Source organism: Musa acuminata, chromosome BXJ2-6 (assembly GCF_036884655.1).
Source record: "Musa acuminata AAA Group cultivar baxijiao chromosome BXJ2-6, Cavendish_Baxijiao_AAA, whole genome shotgun sequence".
Classification (NCBI taxonomy): Eukaryota; Viridiplantae; Streptophyta; class Magnoliopsida; order Zingiberales; family Musaceae; genus Musa; species Musa acuminata.
Genome location: NC_088343.1, coordinates 44,699,696 through 44,715,546, shown reverse-complemented (window position 1 = coordinate 44,715,546; position 15,851 = coordinate 44,699,696). Strand labels below are relative to the sequence as shown.

The 15,851-nt window shown below is 39.9% G+C and overlaps 1 protein-coding gene across 1 annotated transcript; it reads right to left on the bottom strand.

Moving 5' to 3' along the window:
• Window positions 1-9,826: 9,826 nt before the first annotated feature.
• LOC135613744 (pectinesterase-like) lies at window positions 9,827-11,914 on the bottom strand. The gene is made up of 2 exons (XM_065110784.1): window positions 10,870-11,914; window positions 9,827-10,631 (listed from the first exon to the last, which is right to left on the bottom strand). Exons 1-2 carry the CDS (start codon window positions 11,819-11,821, stop codon window positions 9,937-9,939), a joined length of 1,647 nt encoding a protein of 548 aa, XP_064966856.1. The 5' UTR covers window positions 11,822-11,914; the 3' UTR covers window positions 9,827-9,936.
• Window positions 11,915-15,851: the final 3,937 nt, after the last annotated feature.

Here is a 15,851-nt window from a genome sequence, read left to right as displayed (position 1 = left end):
TTTAAGAATAATAGTTTTTCATTGATCCTAGATGATGAGATCATTGGTAGAGGAACATTAAATAATAATTTATTCATATTAGATATTCCTCTCCATGCGCACCATAAAGCTGCACTATGAACAAGAAGGGGCTAGTCGTTCTTCTTGACCACATGCCCCAAAGGCTATCGATTGGGAAGGATATGAGAGGGAGGAGAATAGGAGTGGCTAGCCTATGCCACCTTTTAGCCCCTCGTATTTATAGAGATTCATACCACTTAACCATAATGGATCTTGTCTTATTGGGTACTAGAGCTCTATCTAATTACCAAAATCTCTTAAATTAGTAGATCTCTATCCAATAATCTCTATTTAGTTGTGTTGTGTCTCACTCAAAAGATCCAACAATTTTGAGGCTTACCAGACATCCAGTAAGATAGGGGCTCCAACGGATATCTCATATCCGAACATCTACTTGTCGCAATACCTACCATATGTTTGTATGACCCTCTAGGCCTAATATCGAGCTGGCCATAAGTTATAGAAAAGGGTAGCAATTATTATTGCCCTATGGATCAGTCAAAGGCTGCTTGTAACCTTACCAAACTGAGCATAGCCATGGTGCTCTCGGCTAGGCAGACTAGAGCCCCTATAGCCAGGGATTGCTGGTTGCATCAGGAACCCCTACAACTTTGGTTTCCTAGCTTCATAGGTGTCCATGCGGCTCCTACTGCATGAGGCAAGCTGGCGACCAGGGTTTCCTTGCTACATAGGGGTCCTTGGGGGCCAGGGATTCTTGGCCACCCTAGGCTGTTCTAAGGCCAAGGATTCCTAGCCACATTAGGCATCTTAGGATAGGGTACCCCAAAAATTTATAAAATAGATAATTAAATAGTTTTATTATTATTATTATTATTATTATTATTATTATTATTATTATTATTATTATTATTATTATTATTATTATTATCATCTAGTACTCCTATATGTTGATGTATACATGTGATGTTTGATGTGGACAGATGATCATGAATTGTATGATGTGATATATGTGTATATGTGATGTAATTATTATTCTTATTGGAGCATACAAGTTTACAATTTTTCTTGTTTATCATCGGGCCTACGTGCATGTGATTATATTGTAATAACATGAGGAGGCACGACGGGAGCATAAAGGTGAAAGTGAGACCCATGAGGTCGAGATGGACGATCGCGATGCATTTAGATGCGACAAGATACTAGCGAAATTGATGAGGACAAGATAGACGATCACAGGACATGGAGATGTGCCGATGCACACATAGATCATGAGGTGAGTGATTGAGCCCATTGGCTTTGGCTTGATCATATTAGGCTATGGTCCATGATCATTTGGTGTTATTACTCATGTGATGTGTGATTGCTTATACACCTACTATATATGTATATATGTATATGTATATACATATATATGTATATGTATATGTATATATATATATATATGTATATGTATATATATATATATATATGTATATATATATGTATATATATATATATATGTATATATATATATATGTATATATATATATATATGTATATATGTATATGTATATATATATATATGTATATATATATATATATGTATATATATATATATATATATATATATATATATATATATGTATATATGTATATATATATATATATACATATATATATATGTATATATATATGTATATATATATATATGTATATATATATATATATACATATATATATATATATATGTATATATATATATACATATATATATGTATATATATATATATATATACATATATATATATATATATATACATATATATATATATGTATATATATATATATACATATATATATGTATATAAATATATATGTATATATATATATATGTATATATATTTATATATATGTATATATATATATACATATATATATATATATATACATATATATATATATATATACATATATATATATATATATATATATATATATATATATATATATATATATATATATAGCATACGATGTAAATATATATTAAATATATATATGTGACACATCATATTATGAGATCGAATCAAAATCCTCTCTTATGATAATATTAAGTCGGTAAGCGTGAGGTAATTAGATTAACCCACACAGCCTTCCACTGTTATAGGGAGAAATCAATTTCTGACATAGGTTGAGTTGGTAAAGTCCCTCGAGGCTTACTTATATTGCGATTTGAGATCTTGCTTATAACATAGAAATGTCACCAGTGACCTGAGAATGTGGTATGCTTGGTCAAGTCCCTCGAGGGCATATCATCGAATTAGACTTATCTTATAACGATGATGATGACTTAACCGAATATAGTGGTTGGTCAAGTCTCTCGAGGCCATAATGGTTCAGAGGCAGAACACGATGAGAATCATATAGAGTTATGATCAACAAGAGTTAGCTACCTTTTCGGGCTTAGTGTGATTGGTCGAGTCCCTTAAGGTTATACTAAGACATCGATTGGATTCCAATCCCCACTAGAGATCCACTAGGGGTTCTTCAATTCACATACCGGAGGGAGTTGTGTTTCATGAGAAAATAGTGGGAGTAGATTTAGATAGAAGTTCATATCTTGATTGTTTAATTTTTGGCAAAGAAGTAATGATGGTGATGACTTAACTGAACATTGTGGTTGGTCAAGTCTCTTGAGGCCATGATGGTTCGGAGGTCAAACAGAATGAGAATCACAAAGAGTTATAATCAGCAAGAGTTGGCTACCTTTTCGGGCTTAGTGTGATTGGTCAGTCCCTCGAGGTTACACTAAGACATCGGTTAGATCCCGATCCCCACTAGAGATCCGCCGGTGGGTCTTCGATTCATATATCGGAGGGAGTTGTGTATTTCATGAAAAAATAGTGGGAGTAGATTAAGATAGAACTTCAAATCTTGATTGTTTATTTTTTGACAAAATCTATATGTTATTTATTTCTGCTATATCTTTTATCAGAAACATGTTCATTTCAAATCCCTTATTTGATATACTTGATGTCAACTACCTCATTGGTCCAAATTATACGGATTGGATCTGCAACCTGAGAATCGTTCTCACGATGGAGAAAATCAAGTATGTCTTTGACACAGTGATGCCCACGCCTAAGGAAGGGGCAAGTAAGGATAAGATCACTTGCTACGTAAAGTATATAGATGACTCCACTTTTGCTTAATGTTACATGTTCGGTTCCATGGCTCTCGAGTTACAAGGGCAGCATAAAAAGATAGATACCAGATCCATTCTCCTACATCTCCATAAATTGTTTGAGGAACAAGGAAGAACTTAGTGATATAAGATATTTAATAGTCTCTGCCTCACTAGAATAACTGAGGGTACACTGATTCAGAATCACATCCTTAAGATGATTGAGTAGATAGAGAAGCACGCGGGTCTAGGAATGGACCTAGAGGATAACCTGTGTGTGGATCTTGTACTTCAGTTTCTCCCAGATTCCTTTTCGCACTTCATTATGAATTTTAACATGAACAAGTTTAATGTGACTCTACCTGAGCTCCTCAATATGTTGAGGGAGGCTAAGAGCACTATCAAGAAAGAGAAGCCAGTTTCTATGCTGGTGAGACCAAAAATAAAAGGAAGACAAAGAAGTCCCTTAAGAAGGGCAAGGGCAAATCGGACAAAGCAAAGGTTGTTAAAAAGAACTCGAGAAAGGATAAAGATTAATGCTTCTACTATGACAAAGACGGGTACTAGAAGAGGAACTGCAAAGAGTACCTTATAGAAAAGGCAAAACAGAAGGTTGGAGAAGCTTCATGCACAGTCATGATTGATCTCTATTTGTTAAAAAATTATGATAGTGCATGAGTATTGAATACCGGTAGTGCACCTCATATATGCAATTCATTGTAGGTTCTGACAAAACCTAATAGATTGATGAGAGACAAGGTGGACCTCAAGATGGGAAATGATGCAAAGGTTACCGTTGGAGAAGTCACCCTACAATTGCCTAGTGGAGCTTTACTTACATTATATACTTGTTTTTTTGTTCCTTTAATTTTCAAAAATGTTATTTTTAATTTTTAATTTTTATTTGATAAATATTAGATATATATTAGTTTTTAAGAACAATGGTTTTTCATTGATCCTAGATGATGAGATCATTAGTAGATGAATATTAAATAATAATTTATTCATATTAGATCTTCCTCTCCACGCGCACCACAAGGATGCACTATGAACAAGAAGGGGTTAGCCCTTTTTGTTGACCATACACCTCAAACTGAGGCTATCGACTGGGAAGGAGAGGAGAGGTAGGATAGGGAGGAGAATAGGTAGGGTGGCCAAGAGGAGACTAGTCTATGCCACCTTTTTGCCCCTCGAGGTTCCTATCACTTAATCTTAATGGATCTTATTCTATTGGATACTAAAGCTCTATCGAATTACCCAAACCTCTTAGATTAGTTGATCTCTATCTAGTAATATCTATTTAGTCATATTGAGTCTCACCCAAAAAATCCAATAATTTAGGGGCTTACTAGACATCTAACAAGATATGAGCTCTAACGGATATCTCACATCCGAACCTGTACTCGTCGCAACACCTACTATATGTGTGTGACCCTCTAGGCCTAATATGGAGCTAGCCATGAGTTGTACCTATCAAAACTTCTTTTAACTTAGTGAATTATTATCTCCATAATAATTCACTTGATTCATCGACTACGGACGTACTAGGCCACTACGCTATTGTCCCCAAACAATATAAGGGAATTCAATCCATTAGAACTATCTATCTTTAATTACCATATATCTATAGTCTCTTATGTTGAATCTAAAATTTTGATGATGAAACCAATTGATAATGTTTATGATTTGATATGTGTTTTGAGTGACATAGGAAACTTCGATCGAGGAGAGACAATTGAAGCAGGAAGAATCATGTTAGGCCGGAGAAAAATGTCAGAAGATTCGACTTCACATCGAAGGATCGATTGACGTATCGACAGAAGGCTTCGGGCTATAGTTTTGGGCATCGGGCCAAGAAGAGAGGATATTACGCCAAGGATATCAGAGTTGCGGAGGTCAACTGACCGATTGGGCAATAGGCTGCAAAAGAGGACGATGCGTCGAAGAATCGGACGAAGCGTCGATGAACTAATGACATGCCGGATAACATGATTCAAGCTTTATAATAATTATCAAGATCGAAGTAGGTTTTTATGTGTGTATGATTAACTACGATAGCAAGGCATAAAGCAAAATGAACTCCCAGAGTCAAAAACACGATTTCGTTGGGAGTTCGAGAGTTCGTCGGAAGTTCGGACGTTCGTCAGAAGTTCTGTCGGAATTGATCGAGAAGTCCAAGAGCTTGCCAAAGAAGTTCATTGGAACTCGCCAAGAAAATTGTTGTGAAATCCAGGAGCTTGCTGGGAGTCCTTTGGAACATTGCCGAGAGATCGTCCGAAGTTCGCCAGAAGATCGTAGGAAGCTCATTGGAAGAAACTTAGACTTATGGACTTGTTTAGCTTAGTAAATGTCTTAGAATTCGTAGTTAGCACATAATTGGGATTGGAACTGGGCCAACCAAATTAGGGACCAGTTGGGCTCATGTATAGACTATGTTAGGCCCAATGAAAGGCCCAAACAATGACCCAACAAGTGACACCATCTTGGCACAGACTATGTCAGGTGGTGGTACCGCCCAGACATAGTCTCCGAGAGGCTGTCAAGCGATTGTACCGCCCAATGTTAGGGTGTCAGGCGATGGTACCACCCAATGTCAAGGTGTCAGGCGGTGATACCGCCCAGTGTCAATGTTGCAGGCGGTGGTACCGCTCGTTCCAAGGAAACCCGGGATGAGATATTTTTAGGCTCCAAGTTGAATCAACTTGAGGCCTATAAATACCTCTCTTATCCTTGGTTAATACACACAAGCATAGAGAGTTTAAAAGTGAGAAAACACTGTAGAAATCACTTGAGAAATCCTCTCCTCTAGCATAAACTTAGAATTCTGTTTAGAGAGGAGTGTGTGCTTGTAAAGGTGATCTCCTAAACTTATGAAAAGGAGAGGAGGGGTGTAAAAGGTGGTTGGTCTTCACTTATTGATGGAAGACGGATAGTGGATGTCAGTGGCCTCGACGGAAGAGGAATCGGTAGAGTGGATGTAGGTCACAATGATTGAACCACTATAAAAATCTAGTTTGCATTTCTTTTGAGCAATTTACCTTACTATAAACCTCCTTATATGCTTTACTTCCTCATTACTTTTGCTGCATACCTTTCTGAACATATTTCAGTCTAAGCATCTTTATGAAACTATTTTATTATACGAAGGTTTTTCGAACCGACGTGATTTTAACCGCTACACTAATTCACCCCTCCCGCCCCCACCCCCCTCCTCTTAGTGCCAACTTGTTCCTAACACCTCATTCATCTAATATTCCAAAGGTTGTATACTAGGCATAGTGGTATCAAGCTCATACGAAATCTATTCGAGTCTCTCTTTAATCGGATTCTTTTAGAGAACTCTTTCTCTCTTAATCCAAATGACTCTAGCTAGGTATTTGATTGAGTAAGAACAAATAGTATATTCCTCTCATGACACTGAGAGTGGAAGATCCTCTATCGACACTCAATTACCCTCGTAAGATTGGCTATTGCTCCCGATGACTAACTGTGCTAGATTTGAAACTTCCAGACCCATAAGTTTAATATCAAGGAGTGGAGTATTCATACAGGATATCCTTGGTATCTCAAATCTAAGGACTAAATACACAACTGGGTTAATGGAATTGCTATTTAACAATAAGGTATAATCAACCATCTAGCATTGCATGAGCGGATCAATCAGTAAACTCATTCTCCAATGACCACTTGCACTGTATCCCTAGTGTCCCCACACGAGCAGCTATGAGACCAGCCACCTCTATTATATGAATGGATATACAACACACTAATCTGTTCGGTTATCTTGATGTCCTTCTTGAGTAACCTATGATCAAGATTATTTAGGGTTTGCGTTTAAAGGTGGATCAGTTTTATTATCGTGATCTCATCACAATTCGATTCCATTACATAGATTCATGAACACCATAATATATACAACATATAACATAAAATGAGAAAATATCATTAATAATAATAATAATAATAATAATAATAATAATAATAATAATAATAATAATAATAATAAGACTACAAAGCGTGTCACATGTGTTATCACTCACGTGATTGGCTTCTGAGGCACATATGACTAGCAAATAGAAGGCCACATGGATCAATCTTGTTATCTTATGTTTACTGACTTAATATTATTTTATAGAGATTTTTAATTTGGTTTGGTGGTTAAATATTATTCTCAACACTCCACTAGCTTTCGCTATCGATCTTTTTTTCAACAATCGAAGATCAACTACCCTTGTTACAATCGGTTCTCCTTTCATAAGCTTAGGAGAGAACCTTCCACCCCTCTTTTACAAAGGAACTCACATCTCCTTTAGAATAACTTCTAAACATAAGGAGACTCAATACTTTCAAGAGCTTATAACACTTTTATCTTTAAGAATTCTTTCTCCTTTCTTGCCGCATCAAGCAAGAACGAGTGGGGTATTTATAAGCCACAAATGGCTTCAAAAATAGAGCTAAAAATTTAAATTCTCAGGTTTTTGGAGTACTGGCAGTATCACTGTCTACATTGGGTGAAATCACTGCCTTCTTAGGTGCTATCACTGCTTGACACAATCTGAGAGACTATGTTCTAGTTGTACCACAACCAATATAGGCGGTACCACCAATGACCCTATCGATACCATCGTTGGATTTTTTATAAAAGTACATTTCATACTTTCCAACCCATATGTGGTTCCACCGCTTGGCCTAGCGGTGCCACCGCTCGGTCCAATCTTAGGTCACTGAATTGGCATTCCAAAAAGCCCAATTCAACTCTGATTCAGGCCCAAAAGGCCTTTAACTAAGTTGGCATGGTTACACTTAAAACTAAATTAAACTCTAAACTACTTCGATCATGACACAACAATTACAAATCATGAAGCCTACGTTATCCGATATGCCATTAGATCATCCGACACTTCGTCTGAGCCTTCGTCGCATTATCCTTTCTTTCGATGTAATGCCCGATCTATTAACATGTTGACCTCCCATAAAATCCGATCTTCTTACCGCAATATTCGATCCATCTAACTCGATGCCCGAACTAATGGCACGAAGTTCATCCTCTGACATGTCGACCAATCCTTTGGCCCGACATCCAATCTCTAACATGTTGCTCTCCGACCCAACGTCTGATTCTACTTCAATGAATCAAGTCCATGATCAAAGTTTATCTTGCGTCACTTATCTTAAACACTTGTTAGTTCATAAATTCATCAATTGATTTTAACATCAAACACTTTTGAGGTCCTCACGTTTTCCTACCACTAGTGCCTCGGTAGTGACGTACTGGTTGGAGCACTAAAGTATCTCGGGAGTAGTCATTGGTGGCTTCTCAACCAGTGACCAAAAGAATCTTGATGGTCATAGGGCCATCAAGAATGCTTGCATAACCACTGAGGGGTGAGTGTCGGGGACCCCTCAGATCATAGCAGCGAAGCAAGCGACAAAGTGAGAAAGGGATTCATCTTCCTTCTAACTCAACCCGAAGAGCATGACCGCAGATGGTTTAGGTTGTTCGTTGGCCAATAAATTTAGCTCAAAATCTCTTACGAGCTAATCAAAAGACAAGACCGAGTATAGCCTAAGTCAGTTGTACCACATCCGAGCCGAACCTCGGATGGTGGTGGAAAATGCCTGACACATGAGAGTGTTGGAGGTGTTATAGAGGGCCATCTAGGCTCGGAATGCAACGACATGCTCTACTGGGTTGGTGCAGTCGTCATATGCCTCCAAGATCGAGCGACAGAAATTGAGGGGGATATGTCTATCTTAGATTTCCTGGACAAAGGGGGAGCTTACCGAGGAGCCTTACCCGAGCTTTTCCTTCGATTTATGGAACACCCTTTGGACCTCGTATAGGCATTGATTCACTAGGCACAATTGGGCCATGAACGGGCGTTTGTCGAATCAGACGATAAGGTGTCGGGCTCGGGGAAGATCGGTGCAACACGCTTGAGTGTGGGGGTGCTGCACTCCATTGTGAGCCTCAAGTCTCCCGACTACTCCTCGGTCGGCGGATGGACATATGGATGCTAAGGCAGTTGTCTGACTAGGGAGGTGTCCTGGAACGCAAGGATGAACGCTGGCTGTGGGGAAGGTCGGTGCAACACACCCGAGTGCGAGAGTGCTGCACTCCACAATCGTCCTTGGGTCTCACGACTGCTCCTCGGTTAGCGAATAGATGTTTGGAGCTTGAGGCAGTTTTCTGAATGGGGAGGTGTCGTGAGACGTAGGGATGAACGCCGACTAGATCGGTTATGGGGGAGGAGTAATATGTTGTGTAAGCTGAGGGATGAGGGGGATGTTCATCTACATCATGGCGGCATTGGGGTTTATAACATAAGACTAGATAACATCACCGAATAAAAGGTTCCATTAAACCTATTGTTTTGATAGAGTCAATCATTGTATTAGTACATGCACTCGTAACGGGTTATTATATCTCTTTCATAAACTGAAATAAAGGAATTATCCATATTTTCGTTGCTCGAAGTAACGTAACAACAAACTGACATGTGTTAATATAACATAATATATCAATCGATCGATATCACAAAAGGTAATTCAACCACTACTTCACGTAAACGAAGGAAGGAAAGTTACGAGGATATAGAAATAAAGATGTCAGAAAATTTAGTAGAACACCAGCACAACAACATATGCCACTAAAGGAGTATCAATCAATAATAATGAAATTAAGGAAGAAGTCTCCCATAGGAACATCCCACCTCTCAATCTCCGACTTTTTTATTAGGTAGATAAGAAGGACATCAATTTGTAAACCCACCAAGATAGGGTATGCCCGAAAACTTGATCCACCGTTGACCTTGGATTAGGGAATTCACTGTGTACGCTTGAGCGGTCTGCCTGTTGATGACATGAAACCCAGGCCAATTCACCCTGCCGCTGGTCCCGGCACCGGGCCCACGGTTGCCATACTCGGCATAATATAGTGTGTTCAAAAACTGGTCGCCATCCCATGGCAACCATCCCTCCGGTTTGATCAAGTCGCCGATGGTGGATTCCATGATGATGGTCCTCGAGCGTGCCTTCCAAGGCCGACCAAGGTAGCTGGGGATCGTCAACCTGTCAGGGAACAAGCGCTTGTCGGGGACGATGCGGCAGTTTTGGATCACAAGTGCTGTCTCTTCCTTCTCCTCCTCTCGTCCGTGTGCTGTCACCGTGTTCTGTTGATTGTCCATGGGGCGCCGCACCACGATGAGGCAGTTTTGAAGAATGGTGGAGGAGTCACCGAAGATGAAGTCAACAGTCCCCGATACCACACAGTTGCGGTAGAACTGCCGATGGGCCTGCACGTAGAGAGTGTCCTGGAACGCATCCATACGACAGTTGAAGAAGGCTGACATGTCCCCTTTCACACGAAGCGCCACGGCTTGGTGCTTCTCTGGTCCAGCGGTGTTGCTGAACCCCATATACTTGCCAATAAAGCCCTGCCCTTCGGCAGCTGGAAAATGCCAATTGCATAAAACTTTAGGTCAGACATGCATATGTTCTGCATCACTCTCGATATTTCATTGTCTCTACTATCAAGATTTAGTTTGGTGTAGTAAGTGTTATATAGATTGATTGCAGTAATATGTTTGCTATATCTAACTTAGGTCACAACTGATATGTCAGATGGTAAGTGAGTAGATGTGAAACGTAGCATAATATAGGATTTATGAAAGCAAAGAAGGTCAGACCGAAGGTCGCAGTATTCATGGTTTGAACGCCATCGACGTTGTTCTTGCTGCCAGTCACGACTGTCTTCCTTGGTCCATCACCATACATGAACACGTTCACCTTGTCCTTGGTGACGAGGACATTCTCCTTGTAGATCCCGGCCTTGACGTAGATCACATAGCGGCCTGTATACTTCTTGGGCATGGCATTGAGGGCAGCGTTGATAGTCTTATAGTCTCCACTCCCATCCTGAGCCACCACCATGTTAGGCTTCAACTCACCTCTCGCACTGGCAGCCAAGAGCTTCCTGTCATGGGCCGAGAACCACGTGGGATAACCCTTGGCATCGCTCCCCTGAGACAGTAGCCGGCGGCTGGCGATATTGGTCACGTTGATGGGGACTTGGAAGTTCTTGAATAATGAACTGAGCCCATCGACGATGGCAATGGCATTGCTGGTGACCTGAGAGGCCGTGACAAGGCCGTCCTTCATGGTCGAGTGTAGGTCGGGTTGAGTGATGCTATCGAGGCAGGTCTGCTGGTAGGAGATGACGGCTGAAAGCCAGCACTTGATGTCATCGGTCCTTCTCGCCAAACCGTCAAGGTCATGAGTCTCCGAGAAGGCAGCTTGTAGCTCCTCGGTGGCATCCTCGAAGAGTCGACGACAAATGTCGAACCCATCCTTGTTCATCGAGTCAGTGGCTTTCAAACTCACGTTGTTGGACAGGTGGGTGGCAGCTTCGATTTCTTTGATGGCAACCATGAAGGAAGCTTGTATGATCTCCTTGGGAGAGGCAGAGCCATTGATGGCAGCATTGAGGGTCCGTTCGCACACATCAGCGTAGTCAGTGGAGGCGCAGATGGCCGTCACGGACTTGGAGGAGGCGACAGGGGAATCGTCACTCGCCGCCCCTATCACGGCGGCCACAAGGAGGACCGCCGAGAGAGCACCCAAGACGGCCTTATTCGACATCTCTTTACGGTCCTCGTATTGTTTGCTAATCCAAGAGAAGCGTGTGCATTTACTTTGGATTGTGGACGGAGTGACAGGAGGAAACCTAAGAAAGATACTTTGGGGACGGAGCTCCCCAAGTATCTGTCCGCCTGCCGTCGAGAGGAAGGAGAGGGCGTGCTTATATAACGGTCGAACTAACTGATAAAAAGGTAAAAGATGAGAGACCGTCGCGTCGGTTTTCTTTCTTGACTTCGTCCAGACGAACAATACGTGGATAAGAGCTCTTTTTGGCAATCGTTGCATTAATCTCGACGTTTTTTTAGCCATCTTAATTATCGGTTCTTGGCAATACATGCAGCTAAGCATAAAAATGCATGGTCTTCCCTGCAGTAAGGCGGGTTAACCGATCTCGTTCAGTGCTATATTAAGTTTCTTCGCCTCCTGGTTCGAAGCACGTCCTAACTAATGTGATTGAAAATGAAAACAACAGTATTCTTTCTCATCCATTATCATAAACAACGTAATTATAAGTTTTTTTTTCATCCATTATGATAACGAAGGTAATTGATTTATGAGTTTTAAAATCCAAAGCAGGTAAACACAATCTCGTGTCCTCTTAAGACATCAAATTTACAAACTTTTTTTTATCCTATCAAGGCATAAAAAGATATCTTAAACCCAATGTAATAGACTATTTTCACAAACTCATTTCTCATCCTCTAAAATATAAAAATATATCTTAAATGTAATGCAAGAGACTTCTTTTGAACTACTCCAACTCATATTTGAGAATTTTAGATTACTAAATTGAGCGTCGGAGGGACCTAGTCAGGAAACCTCTTTTGACTTCGGTCTTCACATAGGTGATATCTCGGGAGCACGATATTTTCACCTCGAAGATTCTCTGGACAATCTTGTACGCATGGGTCTAGATCATGTCGTGCTAACCAAGACATCAATAACATTTTTCCCTAACATTTTGGTGCTAAATGAATTACTCGATGTCGTCCGCCTACTAACCCTCTCAACGAATACTCGAGTGAGGAGGCCTTTTTTGTATATGGATACATCCACCTCAACTTAAATACCAACATGATATGAGCATCTATTCAATGACCTAGGCCTCTTGCCCGTTGAGGCAACCTTGAGCCACTTGCTTGTCCTTGCTGAGGTGTTCTTAAACCTCACCCAACATGTGCAAACATTAATGGGCATGATAAAAGTTGTTATTTCGCTTTTGCCCCAACTAGCCCAATAAGCAACGCCACTATCTCAGCCGTGATTTGCAACTCAACTATCATTTGCATCGACAACCAACAGGAGAACATAATAAGATAAAAGGGGATAACGAAACGATACCAAGCCTGGTATTCTTATTGGACTAGTAATCCTTCCTAATGGTAGAGGTAGAGGACATCGACTGTGATGGCCTACTCAGCCACCATACCCCCTGAGCTAATGCTAATCAGGACTCCGGAGGTGGTGGCAGTGTAATGTTCAGCACCCTTGACTATCTCTTCAAGTATGTCAACAACGCTCATGGTGTTGATGTCCCCGAGGGCAATGGCTATGCCTCCCCGAAGCATTATGTCCTCGAGCTCAATGACTTGGCCCCTTGAAGGTGACCAGTGACCACTTGGCCTTCCACCTCCGTCCCTTTCATCCTTGTCTTCATTGATCTCTTGTACAATGTAAAGAAGCACGGAAAGCTATCGCTCTTATGCAAGAACAGCCTTGCCATTAACCTCGGGATGTCAAAGGTGATCTATAGGATCTAGATGCTATTGAATTCCAGCTCTGTAAGGCGAGAGAAGGGGATATCTTCATGGTGCTTGGACGAATGGCTCTAGCAAGTCCACCCTAATCAATGCCCTCGTGAACCATATCATATAGCAAAGCCTGTAGGGTCCAATCACCTTAATGGTGAGAAGATTGAGGGTCAGCTCCTGAGGTGATCTTATTGGGAAATCACAAAGAGCATCACATGTGTAATGAAAAAATAAAAACAAAACAGGTTTCCCAAAAGAATCATATTGAATCATTATGCGAAGATCAAGAGCATAAAACTCATGAAAAACTAAAAACTACGTAAGATATACGATATAACCTCAACTAGGGGAGATCATATATCCCCTAAGAGTGCATATCCTACTAGTCATAGGTGTCCTGCATGCCAATCACGTGAGTGATGGCATGTGTGACACGCTAAGCAGTCTTTTTGCTTATTATTATTATTAATTTTTTCTTATTTTATGTTATATATTGCACATATTGTGATATCTATGGATCTGTGCAATAGGAGTTGGATCATGATGAGATCACGATAATGAGACCGAATTGCCTTTAAACACAAACCCTAAATAATCCTAATAGTAGGTTACTCGAGAGGGACATTAAGATAATCGGAAAGCCTAGTATACTGTATACCCATCCATATGATAGAGGTGACTGATCTCATAGTTGCTCATGTGGAGACATTATATATATAGTACAAGTGCTCATTGGAGAATGAGTTCACTGATTTATCCGCCCATAAAATGTTGGATGGTTGATGATACCTCATTATCAGATAGTAATTCTGTGGTCTCAGTTATATGTCTGATCTTTAGATTTAAAATACTAAAGATATCAAGTATGAGTACTCCACTCTTTGATACCAGACTTATACGTCTGGACGTTTCAAATCTAACACGACTGATCATCGAGAGTGGTAGCAAACCTTACAAGGGCAATTGAGTATCGATAGAGGATCATCCGCTCTCGGTGTCATGAGAGGAATATCTTATGTATTCTTGTTTAGGCAAATATAGCCATAGTCATTCAGATTGAGAGAGAAATAGTTTTCCTAGAGACTCCAATTAGAGCAAGACTTGAGTAGATTTTATGTGGGCCTGACAGTACTATACTCGATATACGATCTTTGGGATATTAGATAGATGAGAGACTATAAATAATGATAATTAAGGATAAATAAGTCTAATAGATTAGATCCTCTTGTATTGTTTGGGGACTACGATATAGTGACCTAGTATGTTCATAATCGATGAGTCGCGTGAATTATTATAAAGATAATAATTCATTGAATTAGAAGGAGTTCTGATAGGTATGACTCATAGCTAGCTCGATATTGGGTCTAGAGAGTCATACACATTTGGTATATGTTATGACGAGTAGATGTTCGGATATGACATATTCGTTGGTGCCCTTATCTTATTGGATATTTAGTAAGTCCCTAAATTATAGGACCTTGTGGATAAGATCTAATAAGAGCTAATAAGTTACTATTTGTTAGAGAAATATTAATTAAGAGGATTGGGTAATTGGATAGAGATTCAGTACCTAATAGGGTATAATCCAATAGGGTTAAGTAGCACGAACCTCTATAAATAGGAGGGCTCAAAAGGTGGCATAGGCTAGTCATCTCTTGGTCGTCTCTCCTATTCTCTTCCCTCTTATCTCCTCCTCCACTGGCAGCCCTAGTTGAGGGCGTAAGGATAGTAAGAAGGGCCGACCCCTTTTTTATCATGTGATGCGCATGGAGAGAAAGATTGTGCAGTGATTTTATGAGCATCATCACCACATCTACCATATGAATCACCACTAGAGATGATGACAATTGACCTCCTTCATCTACTCCTATAGATCTAGAAACTTTCAAGGATGTACGATCTCCATATGTAACAAATTTCACTTGATACACGTGATTTTTTATTTTCGCATTTTGTGCACTAATCTTCATACGACGATGAGATACTTTTTTTTGGGAAATCTATGCTTTTGCTTTCTAGTCGTCAATTATCATATGTTACTATAATTAGACTTCCTAATAGTGATATCAAAGTCAGTTTGATTCATGCGACGATTGGTTTTTAAACTACGTGTGTTGATGAATCGCGTAGAATTATTTTATATGCGATTGCTGTGATTTTTGTCATAGTTTTTTCAGATTTGGATCTCGCTATTGAGAGGTATTTTAGGAAAAGCTTTTGACATTAAAATTGTTGATGCACAAGAGAGAGAAAAGGGTAGCAATTATTATTACCCTATG